Source organism: Oryctolagus cuniculus, chromosome 6 (genome assembly GCF_964237555.1).
Source record: "Oryctolagus cuniculus chromosome 6, mOryCun1.1, whole genome shotgun sequence".
NCBI lineage: Eukaryota > Metazoa > Chordata > Mammalia > Lagomorpha > Leporidae > Oryctolagus > Oryctolagus cuniculus.
Window position 1 is genome coordinate 62,521,841 of NC_091437.1, and position 19,780 is coordinate 62,541,620.

Genomic DNA, 19,780 nt, shown 5'->3' on the forward strand with positions numbered 1-19,780 from the left:
CTGACATCTGGTCATGGAAATCCTGGCTATTTCCTCTCCTTGGCCCAATAACTTTTGTAATCTTGCTGCTTCTCTCTGGATCGTGTGTTTTTAATGCCCTTGTTTGTTTTGTGTCTAACAGAATAAAAGCTGTCAAACTCCAAATAGTTGTCAGACAAGGCTTCCAGCCCATTCCACTGGACGACCTGAGCAGCCCTCTGGACCGAGCAGGACAGTCTTTCCAAGGCCACTGTCACACACCATAAGACAGATAGCAAGAGGAAATACCCAAATCCTCCTCAATGCCCACATGCCAGTGTTGAAGAAGCTACAGAAAACGGAATGCCATCCATTATCCCAAAAAGAATTTTGGGTATTCCCTCTTGAGGGGGGAATGTTAGGTAGGAAGTCAGATATGAGCTTATGTGTGTGTAACAAAGGCCTAAAGAGAAGATGTCTATGTTCAGCATCTGCACCTCAAAGTCATCCCGATAATGTTTCAGGGGCAGCCCAGTATTGGCATCCTGCCCTGCCCTCTTCTACCTGATAACCTGCCAGGTGGGGGTCCCCGCCCCTTCTGCCTGACAAATCTTCCACAATCTCCCAGATGCAGCCCAGTATCTGCATTTCAAATACCCTGCTCTGGATCCTGATTCCCCAAGGGGTCTTGCTCACCCTTCCTCTAAACCCAGGGCATCGCCAGCTAGGCTTCCTCCTGTCTGATAGCTTCAGGAGAAAACTCAGATAGGAGTTTTTCTATTTACATCCATAAAGTCTTTTTTTTTTTATTTTTATTTTTTGACAGGCAGAGTGGACAGTGAGAGAGAGAGACAGAGAGAAAGGTCTTCCTTTGCCATTGGTTCACCCTCCAATGGCCGCCACAGCCGGTGCACTGCGGCCAGCACACCACACTGATCCGAAGGCAGGAGCCAGGTGCTTCTCCTGGTCTCCCATGGGGTGCAGGGCCCAAGCACTTGGGCCATCCTCCACTGCACTCCCGGGCCACAGCAGAGAGCTGGCCTGGAAGAGGGGCAACTGGGACAGAATCCGGCGCCCCGACTGGAACTAGAACTAGGTGTGCTGGCGCCGCAGGTGGGGGATTAGCCTATTGAACCACGGTGCCAGCCCATAAAGTCTTCTAAGTTTCAGGAGGAGATGTGTGAAGACAAAGACCCATCTCCTTAAAAACTCCCGGCCTCAACCGGATGGTGCGCTTGGCCCTCTGCCTCTCTGCTGAGCTGCCCAGCTGGCCTGCCCAGGTGTAATCTCTCCACTCAACCATGTAACCTCGCCCCCCCACCCCCCCCAGTCCAAGCGACTAGGCACTCTCTCTCAGGTTCTGTCTGGAGAGATGCCCATCCGTCCTTACGAATGTCCCTTCCGTAATAAACCTTGCTATTTACTTTCCACTACTCTCTGTCTCACCCCTGAATTCTTTATTGCGTGAAGACAAGAACCCTGCCAATCACTGGTTTACAAAAGAAGCCTAGAACCAAAAATAAAAATTAAAAAAAGGTATGTTTAGTTTTATTCTACACTGCATTCCAGAGTGAATATACCATTTTACATTCCTGACTACAAACATGAGAAATCCAGTTTCTCTACATTCTTAGAATTTAAATCACTTTTTAAAAACTTTCAGTTGTTTTAATGTGTGTAATAATATCTTATTGTGGTTAAATTTGCATTTTCCTAATGATGTTGAACATTTCTTGGTATGTACATGAAATCCCCCCTTTGGTAAAATGTTTTTGTTTAGTTTTGAGAGTTCTTTATATATCTGAGCTGTAACTCTTTCTTTCAGATGCATGGCTTACAAATTAAGGGCTTTTTTTTTTTTTTTTTAAGATTTATTTACTTGAAAGAGTTACACAGAGAGAGAAGGAGAGGGAGAGAGAAAGAGAGATTTTCTTTCACTGGTTCACTCCCCAATTGGCCACACCAGCCAGAACTTCGCCAATCCGAAGCCAGGAATCAGGAGCTTCCTCCAGGTCTCCCACGTGGGTGCAGGGGCCCAAGGACTTGGGTCATCTTCTACTGCTTTCCCAGGACATAGCAGAGAGCTGGATTGGAAGAGGAGCAGCCGGGTCTCCAACCGGCACCCATATCAGTACTGCAGGCAGTGGCTTTTACAACTTTTAGAACTTTCTCAGACCTCCAGGGTCCCGGGGCCTCAGTGGCTCCCTCTATCTAGGCCACTCCCAGTATCCTCCTGAGCCTGCAATTTGAGCCCCACCTGTGGCTAGGGCGACACCTGAAAATGCTGCCCCCCGGCATCCACCCTTGGAGATTGCCAAGCACAGCAGCACGGCCAAGGCGAGGAGTCCCATTGTCAGCGTGGTGTTCAACAAACTCCTCTGACCTGCAGCCCTCTCTTTAAAAGCCACAAACCCTGTGATGGGCCGCCAGGGGTATTCTGAAACATACGTCGGGGAGCGCTCCGCTGATTCTGTGCCCTGATCTGGAGATGATCCTAAGACCGAGAGACGTGTTCTGACGCAGGCTCTGGTTAGCAGCATCACCAGCTCAAGCTGAGGTCGGCTGACCCCAGCCGCTGCTCCCGCCTGACCAATTTTGCTTTGTCATGCTAATAAATGAGCTTCAGCCAATGTTCCCTCAGGCCCAGACACCAGAGCAATGCAATCCTGTGGCCCACTGGGTCCCTTGGGTGCCTCTGTGGCCCTTCACCCTCTACTGAGCTTGGGCATGGAAAGGTCAACGCCATGGAGTTTCGGTGGGGTCCCTGGCTGGGAGGGTGCCATGTAACACAGGCCTGGCTAATCACGCCATTCTAGCCCCCGGGAGCAGCCGATGGTTCAGGTATGGCCACCCAACCGAAGCTGTCCTAACAAGACTTCATCCCAGAAATCTAGCCGGAATTTTTGGGAAAAGTGGTGTCCCCCCCACCCCCCGCCCCGAGATGATGCCCTGGCTGCTCCCTCCACTTCCGACCCAGCACCTTCTGAGGTGCCTGGGAAGGCAGTGGATGATGGCTCCCGGACATGGGTTCCTGCACCCATGGGGAGACCCAGATGGAGCTCCCTGGCTTCAGCCTGGCCCAGCCCCAGCTGTTACAAGCGTCTAGAGGGTAAAGCAGTGCATGGAAGTTGTTTCTCCTCTATCACTTGGGAAAAAAAATCCTAACCTTGAGTCCCTTTGCCTTGCCTGATGCCCTGCTGAAGTCGGGAGAGAACCACACTCAGGACGCCAGGCAGGGACGCTTGTCACTCGCCAACAGACTGCACGGCCAGCAGGGCTCCCAGCTAATAGCCACTGAGAGCTGGCGCGGAGGATGCTGGGAGGGTCTGCTAATTGCCCCAGGCTCCTGTCAAGAACAATCTTTCCTGCCCCACCTCATCCCTCTCTGGGCCTTCTGCTTCCCACTGGGTAAAAAACAAAAAACCACAGGTAGCCAAAGGCAGCTTGGGCCATACTCGGTATACATCATACATTTATTAGTGAATATCCCTCTGAAATCAGCAACAATATTAAAAAAAATAATGATTGCACTACTTGGTCAAGCAGAACTAGCAACTTTCATTTTAAAAAAAGTACAAATCTGTTAAAAATTTCAATCAGTATACACATATATAATACAACAGACTAGTTATGTTAAATGCTACAAACCAACGTGAATCCAATGGAATGGAAAAAACCACACATTTAAGCTTTAAGAACCATTTTTTTTCTCTATATATTAGCATTTTCTCAAATACATACATGGGAAAAATGAGGTAACTGTAAATGTGCAAGGAACAGGGCCCCCCAAATTACATATATTTTATATCTATATATGTAATGATAGAAAACCTTTCTAGCACAGAACACAGGCGCTGGGCCGAGCCAGGGCTGGGGGGAGGGGCCCGCTGTCACGCCTAGGCCAGGAGTTGGTAAATCAAAGAGTAAACAGTGACAAGCCCTCACCACAGGAAATCATTGCTAACACGGCATCTACAGCAAGGTTGGCAAATCACAAACATCCTAAATAATTGTTTTATAAATCTTGTTTTTTCTTAAATGATGATTTTCGTTTTGTTTAAATGTTGTGTCTCCCCCCCAGCAGCCAGCCGCTCACTGCCATGGCCACTACAGCCTGTCTCCGCCCGCCCCCAGGAACCGCAGGGTTTTGAAAACCTTTTGTTGGGGTGGGGAAGGGGAAGGGGGCGGGAGAGGGCGGTTGTCTGTGTAAAACACTGCTATAAATATAGAAACATCACCTGGAGTTATATATACAGTAAGACTTTGGGTTCTCCGTGGGGGTGGGGCTGGGCTGGAGGGGAGGAGTGGTGGGGGCGGGGCCAGGGCCGCTGCTGGGGTGAGAACGAGGGTGGTTGGAGCATCCCTGAGGCAGCAGGCGCCAGGAGCCACCTGCTAGGATGTGCCGGCCCCACACGCAGTTCGTTCGTTCGGGGCAGCAACCCCAGTTACAGGTAGGAAAGGAAAGCGATGGGGCTGGGGTGGGGGGAGCTCAGCCAGACCCTTAAGAGAGAGAGAGGGGGCCTCCTCCAGACCCTCCCTGCCCCCCATCCTCCTGGGTGTCCCCGGAGGAGACCGGTCCAGGCGGGTGGGAGATGGGCCCTGACTGGAGGGAGAAATGCCCTTAAAAGCGGTGGTCCCGGTGGGCTCGAGGGACGAGCGCAGTGCAGTGCATTGGCAGTTATCAGCTGAGCACAGACCTCCCCCCAACCCTGCCCCACCGCCAGCCACAACACCCAGCCCCAGCCGCACACGCGCGCATGCAGACAGGGGAGGGGGTGGGGGCTCGGCTCTGGTTGGTCCCTACACACACACACACACACCCCCACCCAAAACCAAAAGCAAAGCACGGTCTGAAATACCACAACCCCCAGTCCTACAAGCGAGTTTGGGCCGAATGCATAACAAAAACGGCAGCTCCTCACGTTCATGCAAAACAGAAGAGGGTAGGGGGCGCCCCAGGAACACAGGGGCTCGCTCTCCCCCTCCCAGCCCAGGCCCCCACCCTGGGCAGACAGGTGCCCATCCCAGGGCGCCCTCCAGCCTGGAGGTAAGGCTGGAATGTTGTGCAGGGGGCAGGGGCCCCAGAAGCCAGACCCACCCACAGCAGTCCAGTGGGAGTGGGCTGCCCGAGTCCAGGGCGGGTGGGCAGGGGTCAGGGCTGAGGACTCAGCCCTGGGGCTCAGGAAATGGCCTCAAGCCACAGCCTGTCTGCTAACCTGGCAATGTGACATCCACTATACAGTGCAAGAGACCACGTGACCCAGGACAGGGCGCTCTCCCTCCCTAGCTTTTGCCCATCCTGGGGCCAGGGTCTCCACCAGCCACACTGGGGGAAGGATCCCCTCCGCTCCCAGGGCCAGCAGGACAAAGCAGGACCCCGAGGGCAACCAGGAGGGAGACAGTGAGGAACACTCCGGCAGCCCAAGGTGGGCACACAGGCAGGCAGATGGGGAGGACTCTTTGGAGCTTGGCAAACGCAGGGCCTTATTGCAGGGGCTTCTCGTGGGGCGGACCCTGGCACCAGCTCTGGAGATGCAGGTGGGACAGACGGGGCAGGCCTCCGCCGCCCCCGCCCCGCCTTCCCTGGGTCTCCCCCCACCCCCAGAGTTTCCAGAGCTTCAGGCAGGGTTCTCCTGGGCGGCTGCAGGGCCTCACTCGGACTCCCTGGGCACCTCGGAGGCATCGGCCCGGCAAATGGGACATGTCCGGTTGGCCTGGGGGCGGGGGGTGGGGAGCAGCAGGCACATCAGTCCTTGCGCACTCCCCTGTCCCTCAGCCCACCCAGGTCTGCTTGGCTGCCTGGTGGGCACTTGGTCCCTCCCTGTCCCCTCCAGGCCTGCCCTCCCCGCCTCATCCCAGGAGGAACACCCGGGGAATGGGAGTGGGGGGTGGGGGGGTAGCTTTACCTTCAACCATTTGTCAACACACTTGGTGTGGAACTCGTGGTTGCAGGGCAGGACGCGTAGCAGCTGCCGGGCCTCGAAGTCACTGAAGCAGACCACGCACCTGCGGGGGGCACAGAGGGTGGCTGTGTGCTGATGGGGGGAGGGGGCGCTCAGGGGCCTGGAGGACGGGGCCGGGGCGGGGGATGGGGGGCAGGCACTCACAGGGTCTGCTCTGACTGATGGCTGTCGGGGTTGAAGCGGTACGATGGGAGCTGCTCAATGTCACCTTTGGTGAGGCCTCGGGGCTTGGCGTCTCCCAGCCGCTCGGCCAGGTTCAGGAGAGCCTGGGCGTGGTGGGAGGGGAGGGGAAGGTCAGCGGCTCCCACCCCCCACCTCCCCACCCCGCCAGGGCCCGCGTGCCACCTCATAGTTCTCCATCTCCACATCATCCACGTCCAGATCCAGGCTGATGGAGGGCCCCATCGCTGTGGGCGACATTGGCAGCATCGAGCTAGAGAGACAGGGACCGGGTTCCAGGGTCAAGGTCAGCAGGGTGGGGGGTACCGAGCTGGGTCTCCCGCTTCCAGCCCAGCTCAGCCCAGGTCATGCTGGGACCCTGGTGTTCTGCCCCGGATGTTGAGGGGCAGGGTAGGGCCCCCCACTCCCACGCTATGCTTGTGTGTCTGGGGCCCTGTTTGGGTCTAAGCAAAGGCAGCCCCGGGGGAGCACAGGGCACTGAGCTCCAGGGCAGATGTGTGGGTACTTACAGGAAGTAGGGCAGGAAGCTGGGGTAGTAAGGTGGCGGGGGTGGCGGCGGGGGCGGCGGCGGGGGCAGCGGCTGTTGCAGGCGGTATCTCTGGGTGCTCAGTCTCCGCGGCATCACGTGGGAGTACGGCTGGGAGAAGGGGGCCAGGTGCGGGTCAGCCCAGTGGGCCCGGTCCCCGGGGACCCCTAGAGCCTGGGGGTGGGGGCAGGGGAGGGGCGGCACTCACCACCCCAAAGGACAGCTCCTGGTGCAGCGGGTCGTGGGGCAGGTAGTGCAGGGGCACCGAGGGGGACAAGGTTGGGCCGGGGGCAGAGGTGGAATAGGTGAAGCTCCCCAGAGGGTGCTGGTCCCCCCGCAGGTCCACGTCGTTGTCGAGCCGCTGGAGGGGCTGAAGCGGGGGGGGGGGGGGGAGTCAGCCACAGGCAGTGACAAGTGAAGTCACCACGGCCCCTGCCCCCCATTCTGGCCCCTTTTAGCATCGCATCCATCCCCAGACTCACCAAACGCGGGTGCTGGGTCTGCAGCGACATGAACTGCCCCAGAGGCGCCATGTGGGTGGGCTGGGGGGGTGGGGCCGGTGGCGGAGGGTGCAGGATGTAGTGCTCACTGGAGATGAGGTGGGGGTAGGCCTGGTAGGGCACAGGGAGCTGCTGCATAGTGCATGCCTGGATCAGCTGCTGAGAGAGGGGGTGGGGCTGGCCAGTGCTCCTCTGGGCTCTGGGTGGGGCCAGCCCAGGTCCCAGCTCCGCCCTCGGCCACCCAGGGGGGCCGGCAGCCTCTACTTCAATGTCAGGCCAGGTCCCTGAGGCCTAAGCTTGGAGGCCAGGTGGACCCTGGGACAAAGCAGGGGTGGGCGCCATGAGCTCTGCTCCAGGCTTGCCCTGTGCCTAGGGAGGAGGGGGCACGCACGCACGCACACACTCACCGGGGGCGGGAGGCAGCAGAGGGGGTAGTGCTGCCCGCTGAACATCACGGAGCATGCTGGGAGCTGCTGGGCGCTGCAGCCAGGGATGTGGTGGCCTGCAGGCAAGGGGAGGCCTTGGGTCGTCACTGTGGTGACCGTGTAGGACAGAGGGACGGGTCCCTGGTGCACCTGCGGGTAGACAGAGAGCCAGGGAGCTGTGGGAAGGACTTCTGCCCACACCAGGTCTACCTACAGGAGCAAAAGGTCACAGCAGGCACAACCCTTCCCTCCCTGCCTCCACCAAGGCCCAGGGCCACCCCTGCCCCAGGACCCACTGCAGCCAGACCCCTCCAGGACTTGGGGAGGGGGCATTACCTGGACACCAGGGCTAGGCGTGTCAGCCTCGACCCCGCAGGGAGTTCCACAGGGTGCTGCTGGGGGCCCTGCTTACCTGCTCGTGGAGATCCACCATGAACGGGCTCTGCTGGGTGGCCGGGCGCAGCATCCGGGGGCTCCCGCCGGCAGGAGCCGAGGCTCGGCGCTCCGCTACGGGGAGGTGTGGAGGTCGGGGCAGTGGCTGCTGGGAGGGGAAGCGCTCATCCTGGGCAGGCTGGCTGGCCAGGGGGCCCTCGAGGCCGGGGCTGCACCACAGAGAGGAGGCCCCGGTAGGACTGAGAGGGAGCCACTCATTGTGGGAGCAGGGAGAGAAGCCAGGGTCACGACCCCCCACTGGGGAGGCCCCTTCCTACCTTGCCCAGAGCTGGCCTGGAGCGCTGCTGGGTCCTGCAGAGACGCGCCGCTGACCCACAGGGGCAGAGGGTGGCCACCTAGTCACTGCCAGTGCCCATGGTCGCATCAGGGGGATACGGGGGTGGAGGGGCTGGGCCGGGGCTCACAACCCTAGGAGGTAAGTAAACAAGGAGACTGAGGCTCAGAGAAGGCCCCCTCCCCCACCCCAGCTTAGGGGGTGGGGGAGCAAGCACCCATGGGTGCACTCTTGGTGCTGTCAGAACAGGGCCAGGCCTCGACTGCTGGCTCTGTGAAATGGGATCAAGTCCGTCTGAGTCCCAGCTGCCTCCTTCCCCTTGGCTGCGGCAGGACTTCCAACAGGCCTGCCCCCACACCGCTTTTCTCCCCCCACTGCTGGCCAGGAGGGTCTGACCAGGTTCCTGCCTTCGGGGCTTCCTGTCCAAGACCAGACCAGCACGTATGTTCTTTCCCTAACCTGTTCCCACAGTGCCTACCCACATGGGACTTGATCTACTGTCCAAGGAATGCCTTGTCAGCCCATTTGACAGAGGAGAAAACCAAGCCTCAGAAGAGAAGCTTGCTCAAGGGAGGCAGACTGGCTGCCAGCCTCCCTCTGCACCCTGCAGCCCAGGTAGAGGAGGGCCCGCCCGAGGCCTCGCGGGGGTGAGGAGGGGAGCAAGGCAGCCTGCTGGCTCTGGTGTGCAGCCAGGCCGGTGCTCTGCAGGGCCCGACGCGGCTCCCAGAGTGGGAGGTGGGACATGCGCAAGAAAGGGAAGCAAGAACCTGAGAGAGGAAGTGGAGCAGCAGCGGGCTGGGGCTCCTCCCTTGGGTCAGAGCTGCAGGTCCAGGTGAGGGAAGTGGGGGACCCAGCTCAGCCCCAGCCTGGAAAACTTTGGAAGCCGTCAGGCCCGACACATCGGAAGGGTACAAGAAACTGGCCAAGTCTTTGGTGTTCCTGCACAGGGAGGCCCCCTCCACCCCTTCTGCATCTAACCAAACTCCTACGTAGCCTTGATACCCTACTTTAAATGACACAGCCAGGGAGCCAGTGACAGGGGGGCAGCTCAGCACCTCTCTCCCGGCTACCTCGGTAACAGCTATGTCCTCTGTGGCTCCAACCCGAATTCTCAAAGCGAAGCCTGCACGGAGGATCTTCTCCATTTTCTAGAACTGCGCCTGGTTAGGGCCAAGCAGCCAGGAAGTGCACAAGCCCAACCCACTCCTGCTCACTGGCCCTCAGCAGGGGGCCAGGGCCCAGCTTGCCTCTTGCACAGGGTAGGGCCTCCTGCAACTCCAAGTGCAGAAGGAGATGGACCACACAAGTCCAAGGCCTCAGTCTGGCAGCAGCCACAAGCCAGTGCCCATGATTAAATTATAGGAGATCATGAAGGAAGGGAAACAAAACCCGGTCCCCCTGGGCCTCGCTTCTGCTCGCTGCGGGTCTGTGCTGTGCCCGCCCACCACCAGTGACCAGGGCTTTGTAGCACGGGCCAAGCACACATCCTTCCACACGTGTGTTCACACACAGCCCCAGATGCCTGCTCACAACTCAGCTAAGCAAACAAGGGCCACTGGAGACCCAGAAGAAACCCCCAAATAAGTGACAGTGAAGACTGCCCTGCCCACCCAGTGCTTCCGGGTCAGAATCTTATTGCAGTGCTGGGGAACAAGGGCAATGAAGATTTCTCTCCAGGTGCCCCAGAGGTTCTAAGGTGTAGCTCGGTTTGGGAACCTCTGCCCTAGCTCAGAGGCCTGGGGAGCCTGGAGAGGGGTGATGAGAAATCAGTAACAATCAGTGCCAGGACACATCCCCCAGAGCCCACTGCAGGGCTTCTCACAGCCCCCAGACCTAAGGACACCAGCTGAATCTGGTTCGCGGCCAGCCAGCTAGAATTATGTGTGCTGGGATATGACCCAGCAGTCTGACCGTAAAGAACCCATGAATGGGGACCAGTGCTGTGGCGCAGTGGGTAAAGCAGTGCCGGCAGCCCGCCCCTATGGGTGATGGTTCGAGTCCCAGCTGCTCCACATCCAATCCAGCTCTCTGCTGTGGCCTGGGAAAGCAGTAGAAGATGGCCCAAGTCCTTGGGTCCCTGTAACCCACGTGGGAGACCCGGAAGAAGCTCTTGGCTTTGGATCACACAGTTCTGGCCTCTGCAGCCATCTGGGGAGTGAACCAGCAGATGGAAGACCTCTCTCTCTCTCTCTGTCTCTACCTCTCTCTTTCAAATAAATAAAAAAAAATCTTAAAAAAAAAAAAAAAGAATCCACGAATAGCCAGAGCCAGTGGCCAGTGGTTGCAACCGGTCCTCTTATGCCAAGCTCAGGGTACTGAGCCACAGAGGCCCAGGACCCTGGGAAGCTGCTCTGTGGCAGCCCAACGAAGGCCTCATCCACTCCTCCTGCTGCTGCACCGATGGTGCCTTAGGAGACAGCGCCAACCCTCGCAGTCCCGCAGGAGACCTGGACTCCTGGCCAGAGTCTAAGCTGCAGACCTTGGGCCCCTGGCTTCCCCTTTCTGAGCCTCAGTTTCCTCAGCTGTAAGATGGGAACAGCTAAAAACCATCTCCCAGAGCACCAGCGAGGACCGCTCCAACGCAAGGCGGTCCAACGCAGACAGGGTATAAAGGATCATTAGGAGAAAATCCGATACGTGGACCCCCACCCCCCAAACTGAAACAGGCACCCTTTGAAGCTCTGCAGGAGGCAGCAAGGGACTGCTGGTCCTACCAGGCACAGAGGACACACCCACTTCACAGCTGAGAAAACCGAGGCCCAGACACAGAAAGTAACTTGCGCTAGGCCACAGAACCCCAGGTCCAGACTCTGCATCTCCGGGATCAGCAGCTCAACCCTGTCCCAGGCCTTAGAGGGAGAGAGGGCATTCTCTTCCAAGGCGCCTGCGCTTAGCTCTGGCCTGGAGAGAAGCGAGCGAGCGAGGCCCAGGTGAAGCCAGCACCCCGCTGGAGGTCCAGCAGTAACGGGGGCCACGTGGCCGCCCTTTCCATACCTGCTTGGTCCCTGCTCGCCAGCAGGTCGGGGTAGGTGGGTCTGTGTAATGGGTCAGCATAAATGAGGGTCCCTGTCCCTTCACTAAGTTCCATCTTGTCTGAGGTAGGCACTGCACTTTGCAGAGTTCTCTCCTCCCCAGGCCAGCGCTCCAAGCAGCTACCCTGACCCTGGCTTGGGGAGCGAGCCCCTGCCTTGTTCTGGGCCTGGGGTCCCCCAGGAAGCAGAGGCACTCCCTTTGGGACATGAGCAAAGTCAGACCCCCCCCAAGCAGGAGCAAACCCCTGGGGGGAAGCTCCCCAGTGCACGCTGCCCAGATAGCGGGACCCCCGACCCCTCCCCTCCCAGCCAGATCTCAGCCAGTCCAGACTCCCTGCGTGACCTTGGTCAAGGAAATCCCTGCCTTCGCTGAGCCTCAGTTGCCACGACTGTGAAATGGGGGTGGAGGTCGCTCCTCCCAGAGTGCCCCAATAAAGCCAGAAGACACCAGAGGCAAGAAACCAGATGGTCCCGCTGGTGGGGGAGGAAAGCACGGTTCCCAAAGGGCACAGCTTTCCACGGCGCGGGCCAGGCGCAGGCTGCGAGGCTCAGGGAAGCCTCTCCGGCCATCCCTCCAGGGGACGGGGGCCCGAGCCTCGGCCCGCAGCCCCCGAGAGCCGCTCCCGCGTCCCCCTCCCACCCTTTTGTGCCGCGCTCGGAGGAACACCGGGGCGGGAGGCCAGACTGCGGCGCCGGGGCCGGAGCGCTGTGACTTTAAGAGTCGAGGATCCCGGACCATGTGCTCGGCGTGAGACAAAAGCAACAACAAAGGAAGTGGCGGCCGCAGGGGGAGGGGGCGGCTCCTTCCTTTCCTACCGCAGCCCTCAGCCTCTGGAGAGGGGAGACCCGACCCGGCCTTGGGGGGCACTGGAGGGGGCTCCTGGTCCCAGGGGTCTCGCCGCCCCTAGTCCAGACCGCCTCTGATTAACCCCTGCGGAGCCAGTTAGGTCACGGTCCCCATTCCCAGAGGAGTTTCAAGGGTGCGGGAATGAGGACTTAGGGGCCCCGGCCCCGACTCACCTTCGGCCGCCCGGCCACACGTTGACTCCTTTGTTCCCCGTCTAGGATGGCCAAGCCGGGCCGGGGGGCGAGGGGGCGGCGGCCTGGACCCTTTAAGAGCCCCCGCCCTGCGGAACAATGTGCTCCCCACCCCACCCCCTGTCCGGGGGCAGCCCGGCTCCTTCCGGGGCCCTCTCTCTTTGTTGTCCGCCCGACGGCGTCTGCCTCGCGAGGCCCACGCGCGGTCAGTCTCTCTCGGCCCAGGCCCTCGGGGAGCGGGAGGCGGCGCAGGACGCGGCTTGCTGGTGCGGCTGCCGGCGGCTGGCCCTTTAAGAACTGTCCGCGGCGGCGGCGGAATGTAACAAATCCCACATTTGATTCACAACATTCGAAGCGGCAGGGTCGCGCGCCGAGCGGGAGGGGGGCTCGCGGGGGCGCGCCGGGAGGCTCCGGCAAACAGTAGCCGGAGGCGAGCCCGCGGCCGCCCCGCCCCGCTCCGAGAGCTCCGCCCCGCGGGGGCCCCGAGAGCCAATCACGCTCCGCGGCGGGGCACGTGACTTGCAGGCCGCCATCTTGACAAAAAAATTTTTAAACCTCCTCCTCGCCCCCACCTTCGCACTTAAAGCGACCGCAGCCATAGTGAAAGGCAAGGGGCGGGGCCACATAGCCTGACAAAGATGTAGACCCTAGGGTGGCAAAGAGCAATCAGCTGCAAGTCGAACTTGCTACGAGCACTCGAAAACTGTTCACGCCTCCGAGGCTCAGATTTTCTGCGGGAGAAATGGGTACCACTGGCAGAGCCGCAGGCCAGACTTACTGTGTCATGGTCCCCTCCTCGGGGACGGAGCGCCGAGACACTGAGCTGCAACGAGCCTGACCTCCGACAGGGGCAGGGACCGCCTCTAGCCGGCCGGAGTGGTTAGGAGGATCCTAACAGCCCTGGGCCGGCGAGCTTCCTGGAGATGACGTCACCTCCAAGAGCTGCGGCACCACGATGATATCATGGCCCGACAGCCCCACATCTCCTTGTTTATAATACGCGGCGTCTTTAAAAAGCGGAGACGGCTTGGGTCGCCCGGCAGACCAATGGCGGGCGACCTATGCAAACGAGCTAACGTCTGCTGGGCCGAGGGATTGGCTCTGCGCGCGCTGACGTCACAGAGGCAGCTAACGGCCCCGCCCCCAGCGTGGCCGGGGAAAGGGGCGGGGAGCAGAATGTAGTTTCAGGCTAAACCGCTCTTGCTGCTCTCGTCGGGGTCCCTGCGGGGAGCTCTGCCCAGTGCGGCTCCTACAGTTTAGTTTTCTACGCCTCTCTGCAGTTACGGGGAGGAGGGAGTACCACAGCCCATTTACAGGCGGAGGGAGGGAGGTCACACAGCTGGGAAGTGCGGTGGCGCAAGAATGTGAACCCAAGCCTTCTCCTTTCCCGGGGAGAAACACCCAGAGTCGGGGTATTAGCTCCGCAGGACTTAGAAGCAAAAATCGGTAAAGCCTCAAATAGTCAAGAGCTGGGGGGTGGGGGAGCCTGAAAAAGAATGAGGCGTGCATCCGTGTGTCATTAACACCTGGAAGCCAGCTGGCGCTGCACGGCCACGGGCTGCCTGCACGCGAGGTGACAGAGCAAAATGTCAGCTTCGGTTAAGCCTGTGGGGCAGTGCTGGGTCCGGGTGCATTTCTTAATCCCAAACAGCGACAGTAAAAATGGAAGGGGCAGGAGTCTGGCGCAGCGGGTAAGCCCCTGCTTGGGACAGTCCCCACCCCAGATCAGAATGCCTGGTGGGAGTCGCGGCTCTGCGGTGTCCAGCAAAGCCTCCTGCTCACTTGCACCCTGAGAGTCAAGGACCTGGCTCCCCGCCACCCACGTGAGAGACTCAGGTTGAGCTCCTCGTGCCCAGCCCTGGCTGTTGCAGGCAGTTGGGGAGATGCAAGATCTGTGTGCCTTTGAAATAAAATAAAAGAAACACTGACACCAGGTATCAGCTTCTAAAAATCGGATACATAGGGCAGCCTCATACTACATCCTGGACACTGCTGAACAGTCGTCCTTGGGGCAGAAAGAACATGTATATATGTGATTGCTTGCACTGCCTTAAGAACTAACGCTTTACAGTATAACTTGCCAAAAACTGTGAAGAAACGACTAGAGACCTTTTAAGTGTTTTATGCCATAAGGCTTTTGTTCCCTAAGTCAGAAATCCCCCTTCGGGAAAAGTATCCAAAGGAAAGTCTGCTGGGCAGCCCTGCTATCACAGTGCCCCACCAGCGACTATCGCAGCCAGCAGCACAGGAGTGGAGAGGTAATTAGGGAGACACCTGCAGATCTCTGGGCAAGGTCAAGTTCATGATGCAGGGCTGCTCCATCCACCACTGATCAAACTATGGTACAGGAGCGTGAGGGGGTTTTTCAAGGCAACATCTTCTTTACTTGGCTCCTTACCATCAACTCTCCCCCCAACCCTGTCTCTTCCAACCTTTAATGAGGGGTCTCCAAAAAGTTCACAGAAAATGCATAGGATGAGAAAAACTACAAGTGGATTTCAAAAACTTCTACCAAAATTAATGTTCTAATGTGACTCTTCCATGGATGCTTTGAAGTACTCTTGTATCTTTCCCTCATCACCCTCCCCATACTGCATCTGTTAACCCGCCCCTGCCTGCCTCTTTGGGGAGGGGGCCTAGTGTGGCTCCAGCACACAGCCAGGTGCCAAGCCCAGCCTCGCCTCGGGGACCAAACTTACCAAGCTGTCCCTGGCCACAGTTTTGGGGCTCCCCACCTTCCCAGCCATGGGGTACTCCCCAGGGCCTCTGCCACCTGCCCCCTTCCTGCGCTTGGCCAGGCTGTGCTGGCCACCTTCTCCTCCCTCCCAGTCCTCTCCTTTTCCACCTTCCGAGGGCTCTGCTGCCTCTCACCTCTTACAGAAAGCTGCTTGTGATGTCTCCAGCTTGTAGGAAACTCCTCCACCTCTGAACACAGGGCCAGGTGCACCCCAGCCTTCGGCTCCTGCCATTTAAAGTGCCCACAGCCCTGTCACAATCGGAGTGTCTCACTCAACAATCCCCTCCCGCCCGAGGCAAGTCAGCATTGAGTGACCCGGTGTCTGGCCTTCCCAGAAGGCACTGCTCAAAGAGTTAGGCTCAGCCTCATTTAACAGACAGGGATTTGAGGCTGCCTGGGGCCTGAGAAAGGTGGTTGAAGCCAGTGCTGGAGGCCACAGAGCAAGAACACCTCAACCCTCCCCCTGTAGCCACCCAGCTACGAGCTTGGAGGCCATTCTCTCTGTCTAACGTGTCCTCAACACTCCCTACTCACCTCTGGCCAACTTCTGCTCAAGCTGTGGGGCTAGATCAAAGTCAGCCCCTCCCTCCGGGGCTCCTGGAGCTGTGGGCTTGGGACAGAAGATCAAAAGCCCTCTCCATGTGCAGGCTTCTGCCTGCTCCTAACAGGGCCTGGCTCTTGGGTGGATGCCCAGGGGCGGGCTCTTGGGTTTGCCCCTGACCCTACAGGGCCGGGAAATCCCAGCCATGCCAGCCTCCCCCTCCTGCATGACCCTCATTTACTTACTTCCTCCACCCTGGGCCTGGCCCCAGGAAGCCTCGCTCCCGGCTGTCTGTGGGGTGGGGGGTGGGGTGGGGGATCCTCCCCAGGGCTCCAGGCCAGGTGCGAAGCATTCCTAGACACCTGCAAAAACTCCTTGAAGCGAGTAGAGAAGGCGTTGGGCAGAGGGGCACAACTTGACCAGATTTCCCAGAAACGTGGCCATCTCTGTGAAATCCTTCACTTTGGAACCCCAGCGTGGGGAAGTGGCCTGCACACCTACCACGGGGCTCATTTGCATCACACCCCTGGCTCCTTCGGTCTTTGGACAGAAAATGGTTAGGAAGTCGCTTCCCTCACCAGACACCGCAGAAGTGTGGCCTGGTGGGCAAAGGAAGAGGTAGCCCACCTGTGTCCCAGGCTCTGCTGTGAGCATCTGTAGACAAGCATTTAAGGGTCCAGGCAGCTGCATCCCAAGAGGGTCTTCTAACGAGGACCTTTGAGCTCAGGCCAGTGTCCGCCCCACTTCCCAGGTGCAGAAACAGACCAGAAGTGATCCCATCCCCCCAATGTCACACGGAGGGGCAAACCTGGGACCCCGTTCTTTAGTTTGGTTCATGCAATGCAAATGCCAGCGGCGGGGTGGTGGTGGGGAGCAGGGAGGCTGGCTACAGAGGCTGCTCAAGAATCTAAGGTACAGATGTCCCCCCCTTTCCCAGGAGGAGACGCAGGGAGGTAGCTCCAGGTCACAGAGAGCGCCCAAGCGAGAGATCCTATCCTCTCAAGTTCAAAACACACTGGATCCTACATTCCAGCTTCCTCCTGCCCGCCGCCTCTGCAGATGGGAGGGGCTTGGACAGGCTGAGACAGGAAGAGGAGGGTGTGGTCCCGGCTTCCTGCTGGGGCCCTGCCCAGCCCCAGTTCCTGCCTGCTCGGGAGCCCAGCTGGCTGCCTCCTTGCCTCTGTCGGGGTCTGCAGGCACCAGCCCTTTCTTGCACGGTCCCTCAAACCCTCCTCCAAAGAGGGAGGATGGAGACTGAAGTAGCCCAGGGGCCACAGGCTGATACCGTGGAGTTCACACACCAGGGTGGCTGGACATGCACACACCCAAGTCCCACACTCTAGCTCCCACAGGGGAAGGGGGACCTGAATGCATTTGTGCACGAGGGAGGTGGGAGGCAGGCACCTGCCGAGGTCTTGCAGGCCTGGGGGTCAGCTCTGAGATCTCGGGTAAGTTAGGTGGCTTCTGTCTGCCTCCGTTTCTCATCCGTAAAATCGCCGACAGCAGAAGCACGAGTGACAGATGAGCACTTTGCAAGCGCACGGCTCGTCGGTCCCCCGCAGGCTGCAGAGGAACAGGACTACAGGGATGGTTACAGACAGAGCCACAGAAGCCAGCCTGCTCCCTGACCTTGAGGAAGTGTGCAGGTGCAGGTGCAGGCGCAGGCGGGGAGGAGCGCTCTCTGCGTGCACCTGTGCGTCTCGGTCCGCACCTGGGTGTGGGAGCCTTGCTCGCCTGGGTGGTGGGGCGCCCCTTTCCCACTCACACCCCCACCTCCGCGCAGCCCACACCACTGGAGCCCATGGTGTACACAGGGAGCAGGCACTGTGCCCACAGTGCTCGCAGATGAACACTGGGGCCCGCAGGAGGGCGAGGCCAAGCGGATGCAAGGAGATGAGTCCAAATAAATGTCCCATTCCCCTCCGCCTTAAGGGTCTCCCTTCGCCGTGGCCACCAGCTGGACTCCGACCTAGGGGCCTCAGGCAACGGTGTTGTGTGACCTTGGACAACTCACGGACCCTAGACCCCTGGCCATTCAGACAGCCTGAATGCAGTACCGACGGCTTCGGGGTGCAGGGGTCATTTCCCGGACCCCGGCGGGGACAGAGGTCTCTGCTGCAGTCGGGGCGCGGAGCACTCTGGGACTTGTGGTTCCGGGGGCTCCCCCGAAGGCAGGCACTACTTGGATCGGCGCAGGTCCGGCTCCCGGATCGGGGGCAAACGAGGTCCGGCAGGGCGGGCGCGCTCAGAGGCCTCGCTGGAAACCCCTGCGCTGCTCTGCTAGTCAGCGACCGCCCTCTGTCGCTGTGTGCTCGCTGGCCCCGCGCCTGGGGCGCTCGGCGCAGAGTCGAGGCCCGGCGTTACCTGGGGCTGCGGCGGGGCTCTACCCTCCGCGACCCGGCGGCAGGAGCGCCACTCCCGCTGCAGCCCGGGCTCCCGGGACAGCCGCGGCCCGGGCGCCGCCTGCCGCGACCCCCTCCCTGGGCTGGCGCAGTGGAACTGTCCGCGGACTTTACCAACAGCACGCGCGCGGGGGCCCAAGCCGGCTGCGCGTCTCCAGGACCGCCCACCCCCGCCCCCGCGCCAATGGATCCGCTTGGACTGCACCAAGCGCGCGCGATGGGGGGGGGGGAGCCCGGCGGGAGTGGGTGCGGCGTCTTTCGACCACGCCCACTCTGCGTCGGGCGGCAAAGGGCGCGCAAGGGCAGAGTGCCCAGCGCTTTTGGGCATCCCTGCTGCTCGCTTCTGGCTTCGGTGACCTTGGCCGAGTAGCCGACTCAGGGACAATTGTACGAGTCCGTGGTCGTTCAGAGAATCTTCGCCTGCCGGAGAACTTAGTCCTTCCCCCAGTCTCGGAATGGGGGCGGGCAGGAAGGCAAAGGACAGGCTCTGCGGTCTGCAGCTCCTGGCTCCCCGCTTTGGGCCGTTCTCTGAGCCTGTATTTCGGCTGCCTTCAGGAGGAAGTTGCGAGACTCCAGGAGCGAGACGAGGCGGTGGCCCAGACGCCGAGAGCGGGTTGGCTTTCCGCACCGCTGTGTGCGGGTCGCTGGAGCCGAGCCGAGCCCAGCCCGCGCGCCTGCAGGGGCTGCTCCGGGGGCTGACTGCGCTTGTCGGTGACGCAGCCACCAGGAGGGGGCGCTGTCAGAGCAGTGTCGCCCTGAATAGGGGCTGCGGGGCGCGGGTAGGGAGCCGGTGACCGAGAGGCTGTTGTCCCTTAACTGTAAAACAGAACAGCACAGGGACTTTGAGAAGGTTTTCTTTCTTAAAAGGTGCGAGTATTTACTGGGAAGGCAGAGTTACACAGAGAGGAGAAACAGAGATCTGCAATGGCCAGAGCTCGGCCAGGCTGAAGCCAGGATCCAGGAGCTTCTTCCGGGTCTCCCACGCGGGTGCAGGGGCCCAAGGACTTGGGCCATCTTCTACTGCTTTCCCAGGCCATAGCGGAGAGCTGGATCGGAAGTAGGGCAGCCAGGACTTGAACCAGCGCCCATATGGGATGCCGGCACTGCAGGCAGGGGCTTAACCTGCTATGCCACAACATGGACCCCTGTTTTTCTTTTTCTTACACTTTACTTATCGTATTTGAAAGGAAAAGTTAGAAAAAGGGAGAGACAGAGATCTTCCATCCGCTGGTTCACTCCCCAGATGGCTGCAGTGTAGCCAGGAGCCTGGAACTCCAGCTGGGTCTCCCACGTGGGTAGTGGGGGCTCAAGCACTTGGGCCATCCTCTGCCACTTTCCCAGGCACAGGAGCAGGGAGCTGGATCAGCCGGGACTTGAACTGGCACCGACAGGGGATGCGAGCTATGGAGATGGTGGCCTAACCCACTGTGCCACAATGTCTGCCCTGAGAAGTTTACATATATCCATCCCTAGGGGTGTGTGTGTGTGTGTGTGTGTTTAATTTGAGAGAGCAAGGAAGAACAGAGCTCTTACTGGCTGATTTCCCAAATGTCAAAGCCAGGAGCTCGGTCACTTGAGCTGCCCCCAGGGTCTGCATCTGCAGGGAGCTGGAGCCCAGGCACTGCATGGGGCAGGGGCGCCCTCAGCCCCAGGCCAGTCACCAGGGAGAAAGCCTGTGCGATCCAACTGCGGCCTCACCTGGACATCACCCAGTGACTCGCCCTGCGCTGAGTCCCTGAAGGCACGCCTGG

The 19,780-nt window shown here is 59.7% G+C and overlaps 1 protein-coding gene across 9 annotated transcripts; it reads right to left on the bottom strand.

Annotated features, from left to right (window-relative positions):
• Window positions 1–3,402: 3,402 nt before the first annotated feature.
• On the bottom strand, window positions 3,403–15,346 carry RNF44 (ring finger protein 44). Of its 9 annotated transcripts, none has more exons than XM_051843638.2 (11): window positions 15,221–15,346; window positions 8,263–8,413; window positions 7,965–8,184; window positions 7,535–7,702; window positions 7,110–7,286; window positions 6,836–6,997; window positions 6,611–6,738; window positions 6,267–6,354; window positions 6,066–6,187; window positions 5,865–5,964; window positions 3,403–5,672 (listed from the first exon to the last, which is right to left on the bottom strand). In XM_051843638.2, the coding sequence occupies exons 2-11, from the start codon at window positions 8,367–8,369 to the stop codon at window positions 5,610–5,612; spliced, it is 1,335 nt and encodes a 444-aa protein (XP_051699598.1). In that variant the 5' UTR covers window positions 8,370–8,413; window positions 15,221–15,346; the 3' UTR covers window positions 3,403–5,609. The 9 variants fall into 9 exon arrangements, with proteins under 9 accessions (XP_051699598.1, XP_051699596.1, XP_051699599.1 ...); XM_051843636.2 differs by lacking the exon at window positions 15,221–15,346 and adding an exon at window positions 13,128–13,507; XM_051843639.2 differs by lacking the exon at window positions 15,221–15,346 and adding an exon at window positions 13,128–13,503 and having other exon boundaries at window positions 7,110–7,283.
• Between the last annotated feature and the right edge of the window lie 4,434 nt (window positions 15,347–19,780).

Bases quoted from the DNA above. Each gene is read 5' to 3' on its own strand.
- RNF44 (XM_051843638.2), bottom strand. From the start codon at position 8,369: ATGCGACCATGGGCACTGGCAGTGACTAGGTGGCCACCCTCTGCCCCT. The intron at 7,703-7,964 runs GTAAGCAGGGCC...GTCTACCCGCAG, and splicing joins TGGTGGATCTCCACGAGCAG to GTGCACCAGGGACCCGTCCC. The intron at 6,355-6,610 runs GTAAGTACCCAC...CTGTCTCTCTAG, and splicing joins AGCTTCCTGCCCTACTTCCT to CTCGATGCTGCCAATGTCGC.